This window comes from Branchiostoma floridae, chromosome 4, assembly GCF_000003815.2.
Source record: "Branchiostoma floridae strain S238N-H82 chromosome 4, Bfl_VNyyK, whole genome shotgun sequence".
Classification (NCBI taxonomy): Eukaryota; Metazoa; Chordata; class Leptocardii; order Amphioxiformes; family Branchiostomatidae; genus Branchiostoma; species Branchiostoma floridae.
In genome coordinates, this window is record NC_049982.1 from 3,538,377 (window position 1) to 3,550,876 (window position 12,500).

At 47.0% G+C, this 12,500-nt stretch overlaps 2 protein-coding genes and 1 long non-coding RNA gene across 3 annotated transcripts in view; 2 read left to right on the forward strand and 1 right to left on the reverse strand.

Annotated features, from left to right (window-relative positions):
• Positions 1-12,500, forward strand: part of LOC118413013 — a 711,153-nt gene that overhangs the window by 569,698 nt on the left and 128,955 nt on the right. The window lies entirely within an intron of this gene.
• The window catches only part of LOC118414515, a 660,232-nt gene that overhangs the window by 530,291 nt on the left and 117,441 nt on the right, over positions 1-12,500 (reverse strand). The gene's annotated exons all lie outside the window — the stretch shown is intronic.
• Positions 1,782-6,194, forward strand: LOC118414492. The gene is made up of 5 exons (XM_035818560.1): positions 1,782-2,559; positions 4,016-4,153; positions 4,581-4,795; positions 5,198-5,454; positions 5,592-6,194. Exons 1-5 carry the CDS (start codon positions 2,266-2,268, stop codon positions 5,744-5,746), a joined length of 1,059 nt encoding a protein of 352 aa, XP_035674453.1. The 5' UTR covers positions 1,782-2,265; the 3' UTR covers positions 5,747-6,194.

Consider the following 12,500-nt stretch of genomic DNA (forward strand, 5'->3'; position numbering starts at 1 on the left):
ACCGGAGGAATCTGCTTGGAGATTACACCAGGCCTTCCTACAGGGGTGCGGGGACCGCAGAATTCGGTAAAAAAAAAATTGAGAAATTGGCCAGGGGAGTCAAGTGAGGGCTGCCGCTGACCTCATGTAGCAAAACTCCCCTGTCAAAGTATTCTCCCTATAATGACGATAATGATAAAAGCCAGTATAGTCAGTCCGGTAGAGACTAGGTTCAACCAAGGAGCTTTTATCACTGGTTCAACCAGAGCCCGTTCTGGTTGTGTCATCACGTGATCTATAGCCCAAATTCCAGGCAGGAATTCCTCCCCGCCCCGCCGCCCGCCGGGCTCCATGGGAAATGGTCTGCCCTTTGCGTCTGTTCCTGGTACTGTTCCTGCGGCATTTCGCGCAGAATGGGGGGCGGGACGCGCGTCCCAAAATAGCGCCTGCGTCCCCCGAGCCGCTTTCTCTCCGCATTCCTACCTCCGGGCCTTTTCTCCGCAGGGCTATTTTTAGTCATCTGTGCCGTTAGAGGGTCTATAGCGGGCAGGGCCGGCCTATTGTCCGGGCGTCGGGGATAGCGGGAAGGGCGGGCCTATTGTGCGGCGTCACTGCGTCAGGGACCCCGCTGCGACTGGGCGGCAGTACGGGCCTATTGTGCGGGCCGGACTACGTCAGAGACCGCTGAACTGTAGCGGGCCCATGGCTCCTATTGTCCGGTTTGGCCGCGACTGAACTATAGGGTCGTCCGTTTCTATTGTCTCACGTCACTGGTGACGTCTGCGTGACGTCACAGCACGGCTGGGAACTAGGCCACGCTCCCTGCAGACGGGAATGAGTATCAAATCATACCCATTCATGAAGTCCATTATTCATGAAGTTCAACAACCGGGCTGATGACAAGTCAGAAAAGTCTTCCATACAGCGCTCAAGGTTGTGGTCAGATTAAACCTCCTTGGACCTAATCTCCAAGCAGATATGTGAAGTGGCACTGTTTCCTCGGGGAAATGAGATATAAATGAGATACGAACATAATGCCGGGAAATGTGGATAAAACTGGCTACCAGATCTGTGGCGCCGCAACTGTTAATAGTTAGACTAAATTATTATTACATCAAAAGGATAGCTGAGGTAATACTGGACACACTTGGACGCTGAGCAAGGAAGGAACCATTCTAGTAGACAGGCCAAAGGGAGTGAATAATTTAGCAGAGGATTTAGCGGGACCAAGCAGGTGAATTTTGATGAACCTGAACTTCTGCAACTGTGTAACTCTAAGCTCAAAGTTTCTGCAACTGTGGAACAAACTCTGAGCGACAAATGTAACTCAGTTCAAGTTTCTGCCTTTTTCAGCAAGCCGAGGAGTTTGTGCTAGTGACGCGAGGCTGTGTCAGGGAAGCCGGGCTCTCAGAAAACGCTATTTTCCACCCAACCTCTGCTTGGATATTCCAAACGAAGCTTCCCCAGACGAGAGTCAATATTTCCGCACGTGCCGCCTTTAAACCAAACGGGAGGTTTGCCGGGCACTTCTGCAGCCACTTCTCCGTTTTGTTGTTTTCTTGTCCCACAGTTTACAGAAACCCGATCTCTTTTGTCGGTAGTTAGTTGACTGAGTCAATATTTTGGTAGGTTCGTGCATTGTTGTACATTGTTGGTCCTGCGGAGTTAGGGGCGTGGGACTTAAGGCTGTTTGGGAAAGACTTAAGATTGTTTACAGAAACGTTAGGGTTGTTTGGGAAGGTCGTAAGGTTGTTTGGGAAGGTCGTGAGGCTGTTGGGAAGGTCGTGAGGCTGCAGAAGCCGCAGCGCGTTAGAACGCGGCAGCTTCACGGCACATTTCCCGCCGACCGGAGGCTTCTCCTGGCTGCCCTTCTCCGCAGGGTGCAGGGAAAAATCGTCCTCCCAAATGTCACATTTCCAAGTCAGATGAGGCTTTTGTGTCCGCTCACGTCACGCATTGTCCGGACTGGCCGGCTATAGACGGACGTTACGATCCTGGTGGATGGAGAAACACAAAAGCGGGGCGGTATAAAACCCCGCGAGGCGGCACCCGCTCCAGTACAGAACAGAACCCGCCTGGAGCAAGCACGGTGCTCTACACGTCTTACGGAACTCTTAACTTCTTACGGAACTCTTAACTTCCTACGCCGTTCTTAACTCGTGCTTAAGGCTCCACGTAAGGAACGGAGAAAACTGCCACCTGTTGATCCACCTGCGCGACTCCTAAGGACTACCTGCCAGTCTAAGACTTGTCCGAAGTACTTTGAGAGCCCAGATCAGATCTAAGATGAACGTGACCTCCTTAGCGCTCCTGTTGCTGGCCGTGCTCGGGGTTCCCGTGTCCTCCCGCCCGAGGAAAAGTAAGAGCCGTCCCGGTGCCGAGCTGGCGAGGCCGATGCGGGGCGACGTGCACCCGATCTTCGGGCTGGAGATGAGCCAGGCCCGCCCGACCATCGACCGGTGCGCGGAGCGGTACGCGGACGGGGAGGAGGACGGGCGGTCCCGCCGCTACACCCGCCGGGAGCTCCGCAGGAACGACCTGGCCATGGTCAACGTGCACGCCTGGTTCGACTTGGAGAACGTGAGTAACAATGTCTGTTATAGTTATAGTTATAGTTGTACGTGTAGTTATAGTAACGTGCACGTGAGTAACAGTCACTGTCTGTTATAGTTATATTATGGTTGTCCATGTAGTTATAGTAACGTACACTTGAGTAACAGCCACTGCTGTCTGTTCTGCTGTTGTAGGGGCGTCACTTCTGTTATAGTAGCTATGTCACTCCTGTTTGTTATAGTAGGTGCAGATACAGCATTTCTGTTCTGCAATAGAACGTGCAGTTGAGATGCAAGTTTCGGGTCCGTGGTATCATACAGTGGTCTTTAGATGTGACGCAGAAAGCTTCCTAATCCAACGACCGACTTATAGGGCTGTTATGAAAAAAAAAATCCGTAGCTGTTCATATGAAGAGCAGATAAAGGGAAACTAGCCACCTGCCGATGCTCCCTACCGTGGCGGGTGATTGGTTTTCGGTTGTGCTGAAAGAAAGTTTGTTACGGCTCGCGTCAGCTTGTATGTAGTTGGATACATCAGAAATCGTACTGAACACATCTCCGACATTAGCTACTTCCCATGTTAACGTTTCCGTCTGGAGGTTGTTCAGACCACTTTAAGCCGCGGGATTTACCAGTATTGTATCAGTTTTACCAGACACAAAAGCGCTTCCGAAACAGCTCAGACGCGCGGAGGTCGTTTCAGTCACAGCAGTCATTACCCCAAAACTGTAGCAACACCGAAAACTGTAGCAACACCGAAAACTGTAGCAACACCGAAAACTGTAGCAACGCCGAAAACTGTAGCAACAACGAAAACTGTAGCAACAACGAAAACTGTAGCAACATGGAAACTGTAGCAACACAGAAAAGTGTAGCAACACCGAAAACTGTAGCAACACCGAAAACTGTAAAAACTTTAAAAACTATCGCAGCTCCTGAGTTAGGCTGGCTCCTGATTAGTGAAGGAAGCCTCCCGAGCCTGGCGGGTTCTCCATTGTAAAACCTGTACGGTCCTTAACTGTACCCGGCCATTGTGAAACCTGTGCGGCCCTTAACCATTGTAAAACGTGTGCGCAGCCATCCGCACCAACCCGTGGTAATTGGTGACCTTTAGGCAGCTTTTGATGTGGCTGCAGGCCCAGTGCACGCCGGGACGGTCGCGGCTTAGAGACCGGGAGTCGGGCGGAAAGAATGCCGCAGGTACAAAATAGCAAAATAACAAAGGCGCAGGAACCGGGCGCAGGAAAGGCGTGAGCTGCGGTTTCTGTCAGGATTCTGGGAAAGTTGCTGATCCTTGCGCACTTGTTTAAAACCGCCCGACCGTCAGGCCGGGTTGTTCGCCACGAGCGCTTCGGATTTTTGGTCATGATGGAGGCAGATAGCTGCGACTCGACCTTGACGTTGCTGATAGGTTCTCTAGCTATGTACAGTTTTTGGCCATCAGTGAACAAAATATTCAATCATCTTTGTTGTTTCTCCTTCAGCACTTCGTCATCTTCCGCGTCAGCAAGTGTCACGTGCTCAGCTTCCCGGTCTGCTACGTCACCACGACCCTTGACCTTGGCCGGGACGAGCTGACCCCTGACGACGGACAATGGCGCGAACTCATCGGCATGTTCGAGGTGAGGGGTCACTTGTTTACTTCGTCACGTTATGACGTCACTTAAAACAACTTTTGGTGGTTTTAAAGATTAGAACCAGAGATTGAGAGAATGTGGTAAACCTGCCGAATGTGGTATAATAAGCTACTTCGCGGTTTCGGATATACATGTGTAGTATGGTGCATTGTAGGTAATAAATGTCGAAGGCCATTGTCCATTCTTCATGCATTTCTAGGGTCCTTAAACTTTGACATATTACCCACAATGGGTCACATTACGCATGTACATTTGAAACCATGAAGTAGCTTATACGTAGAAGCCATGAAGTAGCTTATACGTAGAAGCCGTATGTTGTTGTAATTGCATGTAACTTACCCGTCGTTGTAACTGCACGTGACTTACCCGTCGTTGTAACTGCAACTTACCCTGCGTTGTTGTGTCCCCGCAGCAAGGGAAGGGCCCTGCGGAGTATTTCCGCGGCTACGACTACACCACCGGCATGGCGTACCTGGCGAACCACCCGAAGGGGCACCAGATGTGCCAGGGCACGCTGCTGGTCTACATCTTCGACCTGAAGCGCGTCATGGAGCACATGGACCTCATGAAGCAGCACCCGCGCCTGCAGACGCTCTACAAGCCGCGCAAGTTCCACGCGCCCACACCGTAAGTACCGCTCTGTCTGCCTGCTACCTTACACTGACCTTAGACCAACCTTACACTGACCTTAGACCAACCCGTTACACCAATCTAACACCAACCTTACACCAGTCACCAGTCTTGGACTAACATTTAGCTTAGACCAACCTTAGACCAACCTTAGACCAACCTTAGACCAACCCTAAGCTTAGACCAACATTAGACCAACCTTAGACCAACCTTAGACCAACCTTAATCTTAGACCAAACTTAGGCCAACCTTGGGCAAGGCCTCTAGCTCTAATAGTACCTTTCGCACCGTAAGTCGTCTGCGAGCTACCTCAGTGCCACTCACCTCGCTCTCACATACTTTATTAAATATCACACCTTCTCCACATGCTTACCGTGTTTTCGGCATTGGTCTTCACAGGTTCGAAGACGACGCCTTGCGGGCTTTCCTAAAAGAGCAGCGGTCCGAGAAGAAGAAGCGATCGCTGAACCGGAAGTCACGTCACGCCCGCCGCCGCGCCGACCGGAAACACAGGCGTGACATCATCAGGCATGGGGATGACGTCATCGTCACCGTGGACGACATCAGTAATGACGAGAAGGAGAGAACACTGGCGCAAGCGCAGGACGAGTTCTCCGGAGAGATGGACTATGACGTGTCAGCCTTTGCAGCAACTGGTAAGTTTGTTTGTTTGTTTGTTTGTTTATTTGCTTGTTTATGGGCTTACTGCTCTCAGTGTTAAGAGAAGCCTCGTCTCTCAGGCTGATCTCTGAGCCGGACTTGTTTCTAACGCCACTCATTGTTGTCCCTGCAGACGACCAGTCGGAGGTTGCCCCTAGCAACCCGTCCCGCTGTGTGGAGACTCGCGACTGCCGGCGGTACTGCAGCCGCTGGGACGAGGGGCCCTTCTGGCGTTACTGCCTCAAGTTCCGCGTCACGTGCAAGTTCGTCTGCAAGAGGCATCACTGATTGGTCAGGGCCGCAACAGACACGCTGCAGACACGTGACCATCACATGGGAAACCGGACATTGCCAATATGGCTGAAATCATGTGGCAAATAGGGCTAAGAAACTTTAGCCGAAAGTTTACCTTTTGAGTGCAATCATGACCCAAAGTCGTTGCTAGGAGACGATGTACAAATCCTTGGGTAAATTTGACAATCAGAATGTACAGAATTATTTATTGCGATTCCCCGTTGTTCCGCTGGGGGCGTTACTGCGTCTGTCGCACAACAAGCGGTTTCCACACCGCGCATGCGCATTTGTACATAAGAAATATCGTGTTATGGAAGAGTTCTATTTATGACGTCACTATTTATTTGTTCATTCCATAGAGATAAACAATCGGCTTGTTTACGCCGTGCGACAGAGTTATTTAAGGCTGAGCCCAATTATGGCAATAAAGATGCAAACGGAGTATTGCTTGTTTGTTTGTTTGTCTGTTTGTTTGTTTTGAACTATTTGCCTCACTACAGATATTCAGTAACAAATAGTATAATCATCACCAATAATCGATCATCAATATGAGATAACTGCTTACGTACCTTTTACCTCGGATAGAGGTAAAAGGTACGTATCTTAGCACGGATATGATAATTGATAATCAATAGAATAGAGTTATCGCCAATCATCAATTATGATGCATGATGCAGTATAACAAGCTTACTTTCACTCAGATTTCATCACTACTTGGTATTTTCTTACCGAAAACATTCATGTGAACGTTTTTGATCCATTTTCATGGGGTTCTAGCGTTATATGTTGAAAAAAATGTACCTTGAAAAATTTAAGGTTGATAATCCAAGATGGAGGATAGCTAAACTATAGATGACGTCATTATATGACGTCATCTTGACGTCTTTGCGTCGGCTTTTGACAGCAGAAGTCTTATAACACTTAAATATTAATAATAAACCTTTATTGGTAACGTTTTGAGTGAGATATTTAGGTATTATGGGAATTCCCCGTTGTAGCCAAAAATATCAATTAATGACGTCATAATTACGTCATATTACGTCATAATGATAGAAGAATTTCAGGAATTATTAAACTCGATGAGCACAAACCACCCCCCACCCCCCGCCCGCCGTTTTGAAAATACGAAGGGGGGGGGGGCTGGGGGGGGGTCGAATGAGCCACATAATTCTATAGTTACCGATAACGTTTGTTACATGCCATGTAATGCATTACCAATGGGACTGCAAAATAATAAGTTGCCATTTTTTTGGCTATGGTTAAAAGAGGAATTTTCCCAAACAACCACGTAGTTTTCACTGAAAATAAAGCCGATTTATTTTTCGACCAAACAAAAGCCATTTTCGACATTTCAGTGAGAACGAGTGACTAGCGAAGTAGCTATGCCAGGCCCTGTAGTTGTAAAAGAGACACTAGTACTAGCGATGTAGCTATGCCTGTACTTGTAGAAGTTACACTAGTACTAGCGATGTAGCTATGCCTGTACTTGTAGAAGTGACACTGGTACTAGCGATGTAGCTATGTCTGTACTTGTAGAAGTGACACTAGTACTAGCGAGGTAGCTATGTCTGTACTTGTAGAAGTGACACTGGTACTAGCGAGGTAGCTATGTCTGTACTTGTAGAAGTGACACTAGTACTAGCGAGGTAGCTATGTCTGTACTTGTAGAAGTGACACTGGTACTAGCGAGGTAGCTATGTCTGTACTTCTAGAAGTGACACTAGTACTAGCGAAGTAGCTATGCCTGTACTTGTAGAAGAGACCGTTCTCATTTAAATGTCGAAATGTTGTCGCCTGACTTAACGCCTTGATATGGAGCAAATCATAAACAATCACTGGTCCCTTCATTTTTCCCCAACCCCTGCAATGTTTTACACAAGATGGAGGTATGTCCAGAAAAGGGGTAATTGTACGAAGTTAGTGTGTACGAACTTGTACGAAGTTAAAGGTAGATATAGACCGTAATCGGTAAACTTCGGAAGTTTTAAGTGACGTCATCTAACTTTGTACAGGTAGGCAGGGTTGGTGTACGATGTACGATGTACGATGTACGATGTATGAACTTAAAAAAATCTAACTTAGTACATAGGGGAAGGGTTGATGTACGATGTACGATGTACGAACTTAAAAAATGTAACTTAGTACAGAGGGGCAGGGTTGATGTACGATGTACGATGTACGAACTTAAAAAATCTAACTTAGTACAGAGGGGCAGGGTTGATGTACGATGTACGATGTACGAACTTAAAAAATCTAACTTAGTACAGAGGGGCAGGGTTGATGTACGATGTACGATGTACGAACTTAAAAAATCTAACTTAGTACATAGGGGCAGGGTTGGTGTACGATGTACGATGTACGAACTTAAAAAATCTAACTTAGTACAGAGGGGCAGGGTTGATGTACGTACACAATGTTCGAGAAGAGAGAAAACTGGAGAGAGCAGGACTGCTGACCTTGTAAATTATCAAAAATAAATGTTCAACAAAAGATAAATGCAATACATGTTGCTTTTTCATTATTTTCAGACAAAACATCGTTATTCTACATGTTTCACATTTACCAAGTGCGACAGGTGAAAGTAGAATAAAATGCTGCGTACAGAGTTAGCATAACCCACAGCATAATCAAAATATCTTAACTTCGTACATCGTACATCGTACATTAGGTCCGCCCCATGTACGAACTTAGCATAACCCACAAAATAGAAAAATCTTAACTTCGAACATCGTACATCGTACATTAGGTCCGCCCCATGTACGAACTTAGCAAAACCCACAAAGTAGAAAACATATTAACTTCGAACATCGTACATCGTACATTAGGTCCGCCCCATGTACGAACTTAGCGTAGCTACGTCACAGATAATTGTCGACGTTTCCCGAACTTTGCCGACAGCGGTTGTCGGAAGTTGTCGGAAGCTAGAAGTTGTCGGAAATTACGTGTGACGTAGGCTGATCCAAACTTCGTACATTTCACCCATTTCTGGACATGTATGACAAGATGCACAACAACATTCATATTGGTCAATGGCTTAGAAGATTATTATAGCCACGGGTGGGATTTCAACCCCTAAAAATGGCTGTCGCCTGAGAAGAAACGAAGAATTCAAATAGTAGCCAAAATGTAACAATTCAGTTCCCACTTCCCAGAATGATTGTTCGGTAGGTGAAACCAGCTGACCAGGCCCTCTGACCGATCACGTCAGATCGCTGCTATCACTGATCTTGGAGGCTGTGTGAGGTGGTTTATGCCTGTCGCCAGATTCGATAACAAACGTTACCACCATGAGTACGATGGTTGCCACGGTTATATCATCCACGTATAAGACTAGAAATGGCTGTTTTTGTGACGCTGTACATTTTTTTGGCTTTCTAAAGAAACAAGAAAGGGTTGTTGACTGTCATTTGTATCCCACCTTGCTTAACAAAATGTTGTACAGAAATGACTGTAACAAACGTTACCATTGTTCGATGCTATCTAAGCTTTCTATTTGACCCGGTGTCAAAACGCTGCCCACTCTTTACATGTTCCTAGGGACGTCCACTTATACCTAAATGACGTAGTCAGTAAGGTGAGTCCTTTCGAAGAAAACAGAGTTAAGTCTACTGTTGTAACAAACGTTACCGGTAACGTTTGTTACATGCCCTGTAATGCATTACCAATGGGACCGAAAATAATAAGTTGCCATTTTTGGCTATGGTTGAAAGAGGACTTTTCCTAAACAACCACGTAGTTTTCACTGAAAATAAAGCCGATTTATTTTTCGACCAAACAAATGCCATTTTCAACATTTCAATGAGAACGAGTGACTAGCGAAGTAGCTATGCCTGTACTTGTAGAAGTGACACTAGTACTAGCGAAGTAGCTATGTCTGTACTTGTAGAAGTGATAGTAGTACTAGCGAGGTAGCTATCCCTGTACTTGTAGAAGTTAGATAGTTGTAATGGTGGTACCAATACCCTTTTTCGCCTTCGTTATTTCGGCAATGTGCAGAGCTGTACTCTCTGTTGCCTTAGTATGGGAAGAAGGTTACGCATTGTGCTATACATGATTACTACCGACACAGATGAATTTCAATGGTATGTATGGAGTAGTCCACGTCTTGTTTGTGATTGAAAAATAAATTACAACAATACGTTACAGGCCATTTGGACAAACGATACGGGACTCTGGAAAGGACGGATCAAAATGATACAATTACAGCAGCCTTTTTTTTCCTTCAACATTTTATTCCAGGCCGGACTCTCTCTAAGCCACAATAATTTCCTCATAATTCTACAGTTGTTGCGAGCCTCGGTGAGCCGTCTGCTAGTATGCATGTTGCCCAGGCACATAGTCCCGGTATATAGTCGTCATGGACCAGTCCATTACTTCACGGGGAACAGTTTTTCAGCAAGCCTTAAAATGAAGAAATACAAAGTCTGACAGTATCATCCGTCATAGCCACAGCTATTTTTGTGGGGAGCGCCCTTTCGCGATTTTCAGCGTGGGCTAGAAAATAGTATTTTTTGCGCCGGGAAAACGTCCCTTTCCCGACAGGGGGTAGGTTCCTCCTGTAACTTCACAGAAATGAACAACCGGGACAGCACAGGTTGTGAACACCCAGCTATTTACAGACTTGGTACATATTCTGTCACAACCTAGTGGTTTATTATTGGCGTTGTCATGCCAACAGTGTGAAATGCAACAAAAATAACCTTCTCTACCCCATTCCCAGCATGCTTCTATCCAACACAATCCTACCTTATTCCCAGCATACCGCTATCCCAGCAGTCATTGCACATCTACCACAAGTAGACATGAACTTGCTGATTGTATAGTTGAAATTTGCAAAACTAGCCACACATATATAAAATAATTTCTCTATTACATTATACAGAAGAATCTAAGTTTAAGATATCAGCTAGTCATTTTACTGTACATAAGAAGCTGGCATCACTAAGAGTCTGGCATGGCAGCTTTAACATGTTTGCTTGTACGGCTATTACAGAAATCTCCTAATGTTGCAGACTCTCCCCTAAAATTACAGAATCTCCCCCAATGTTTCAGAAACTTCTCTAACATTACAGAAACTCCCCTAACTTAAAAAACTCTCCTTACTTTGAAGAAACTCCCCTAACTTTAAAGAAACTCCCCCAATGTTACAGAACATTACAGAAACTTCTCTTAAAGAAGCTCCTCTAACATTACAGAAACTCCAATAGCATTACAGACTCTCCTAGTGTTACAGAAACTCCCCTAACATTACAGACACTCCCCTAACATTACAGACACTCCCCTTACAATATTGCTTACATTGTTTCTGCCGTGTCATATTTACAGTCAAGCTTCTTTTCCTAAAATGTACAAGTCAGCGTCTAATTTGCAGTCAGCAAGTGTCAACTAATTCTACTGGAGCCTGTGTGACCACACATTCTACTGGAGCCTGTGTGAACACACATTCTACTGGAGACTGTGTGAACACACATTCTACTAGAGCCTGTGTGAACACACATCCTACTGGAGCCTGTGTGAACACACATCCTACTGGAGCCTGTGTGAACACACATTCTACTGGAGCCTGTGTGAACACACATTCTACTGGAGCCTGTGTGAACACACATTCTACTGGAGCCTGTGTGAACACACATCCTACTGGAGCCTGTGTGAACACACATTCTACTAGAGCCTGTGTGAACACACATCCTACTGGAGCCTGTGTGAACACACATTCTACTGGAGCCTGTGTGAACACACATCCTACTGGAGCCTATGTGAACACACATTCTACTGGAGCCTGTGTGAACACACATCCTACTGGAGCCTGTGTGAACACACATCCTACTGGAGCCTATGTGAACACACATTCTACTGGAGCCTGTGTGAGCACACATTCTACTGGAGCCTGTGTGAACACACATTCTACTGGAGCCTGACGTGTGTGTGAACACACATTCTACTGCAGCCTGTGTGAACACACATCCTACTGGAGCCTTTGTGAACCTTGTATCTATGGAGGCCATTTCCAGTGCGAATGAGCATTCTCCTGAAGGTAGCAGTATTCTGTGATCAGCACAGAAATAGAGTCTTACACTTGCCACATCTTTGTAACATCTATAAAGTTATAATAACTCTAGAGTCTGAACACAAACTAATCTTTAAACCTGTAAGTTTTCCTGCACTACCGCCACATGCATCAGTCCTTGACAAAAATTGGATTTGGCCGGTCAAAAATTTCAACATTTTGTGTTTGAAGCTACAGTTTCCCTCTAATCCAGAATCACTAACACACGTGACATTTCCAGTCAAGATAAAGATTAGAAGTTTTTCTTTTGCGAAGCTTTGTGGGTAGGTTGGTCAATGGTGACAGTGGTGGCCATAAGGAGGGGTGGCCAGGACCGGGGGTGGCCGGGACCAGGGGTGGCCAGGACCGGGGGTGGCCGGGACCGGGGGCGGCCAGGACCGGGGGTGGCCAGGACCGGGGGTGGCCGGGACGGGGGGTGACCAGGACCGGGGGCGGCCAGGACCGGGGGCGGCCAGGACCGGGGGCGGCCAGGACCGGGGGTGGCCAGGACCGGGGGTGGCCAGGACCGGGGGTGGCCATGTCCGAGGGTGTCCAGGACCGGGGGTGTCCAGGACCGGGGGTGGCCAGGACCGGGGGTGGCCAGGACCGGGGGTGGCGGTTAGCATTTCTCCTTGGGCAGAGCATTCCGGGTTGGCTGGCGAGGAACGCCGCGCTGCGTCAAGGCGTCGAACCTTTTGAAGG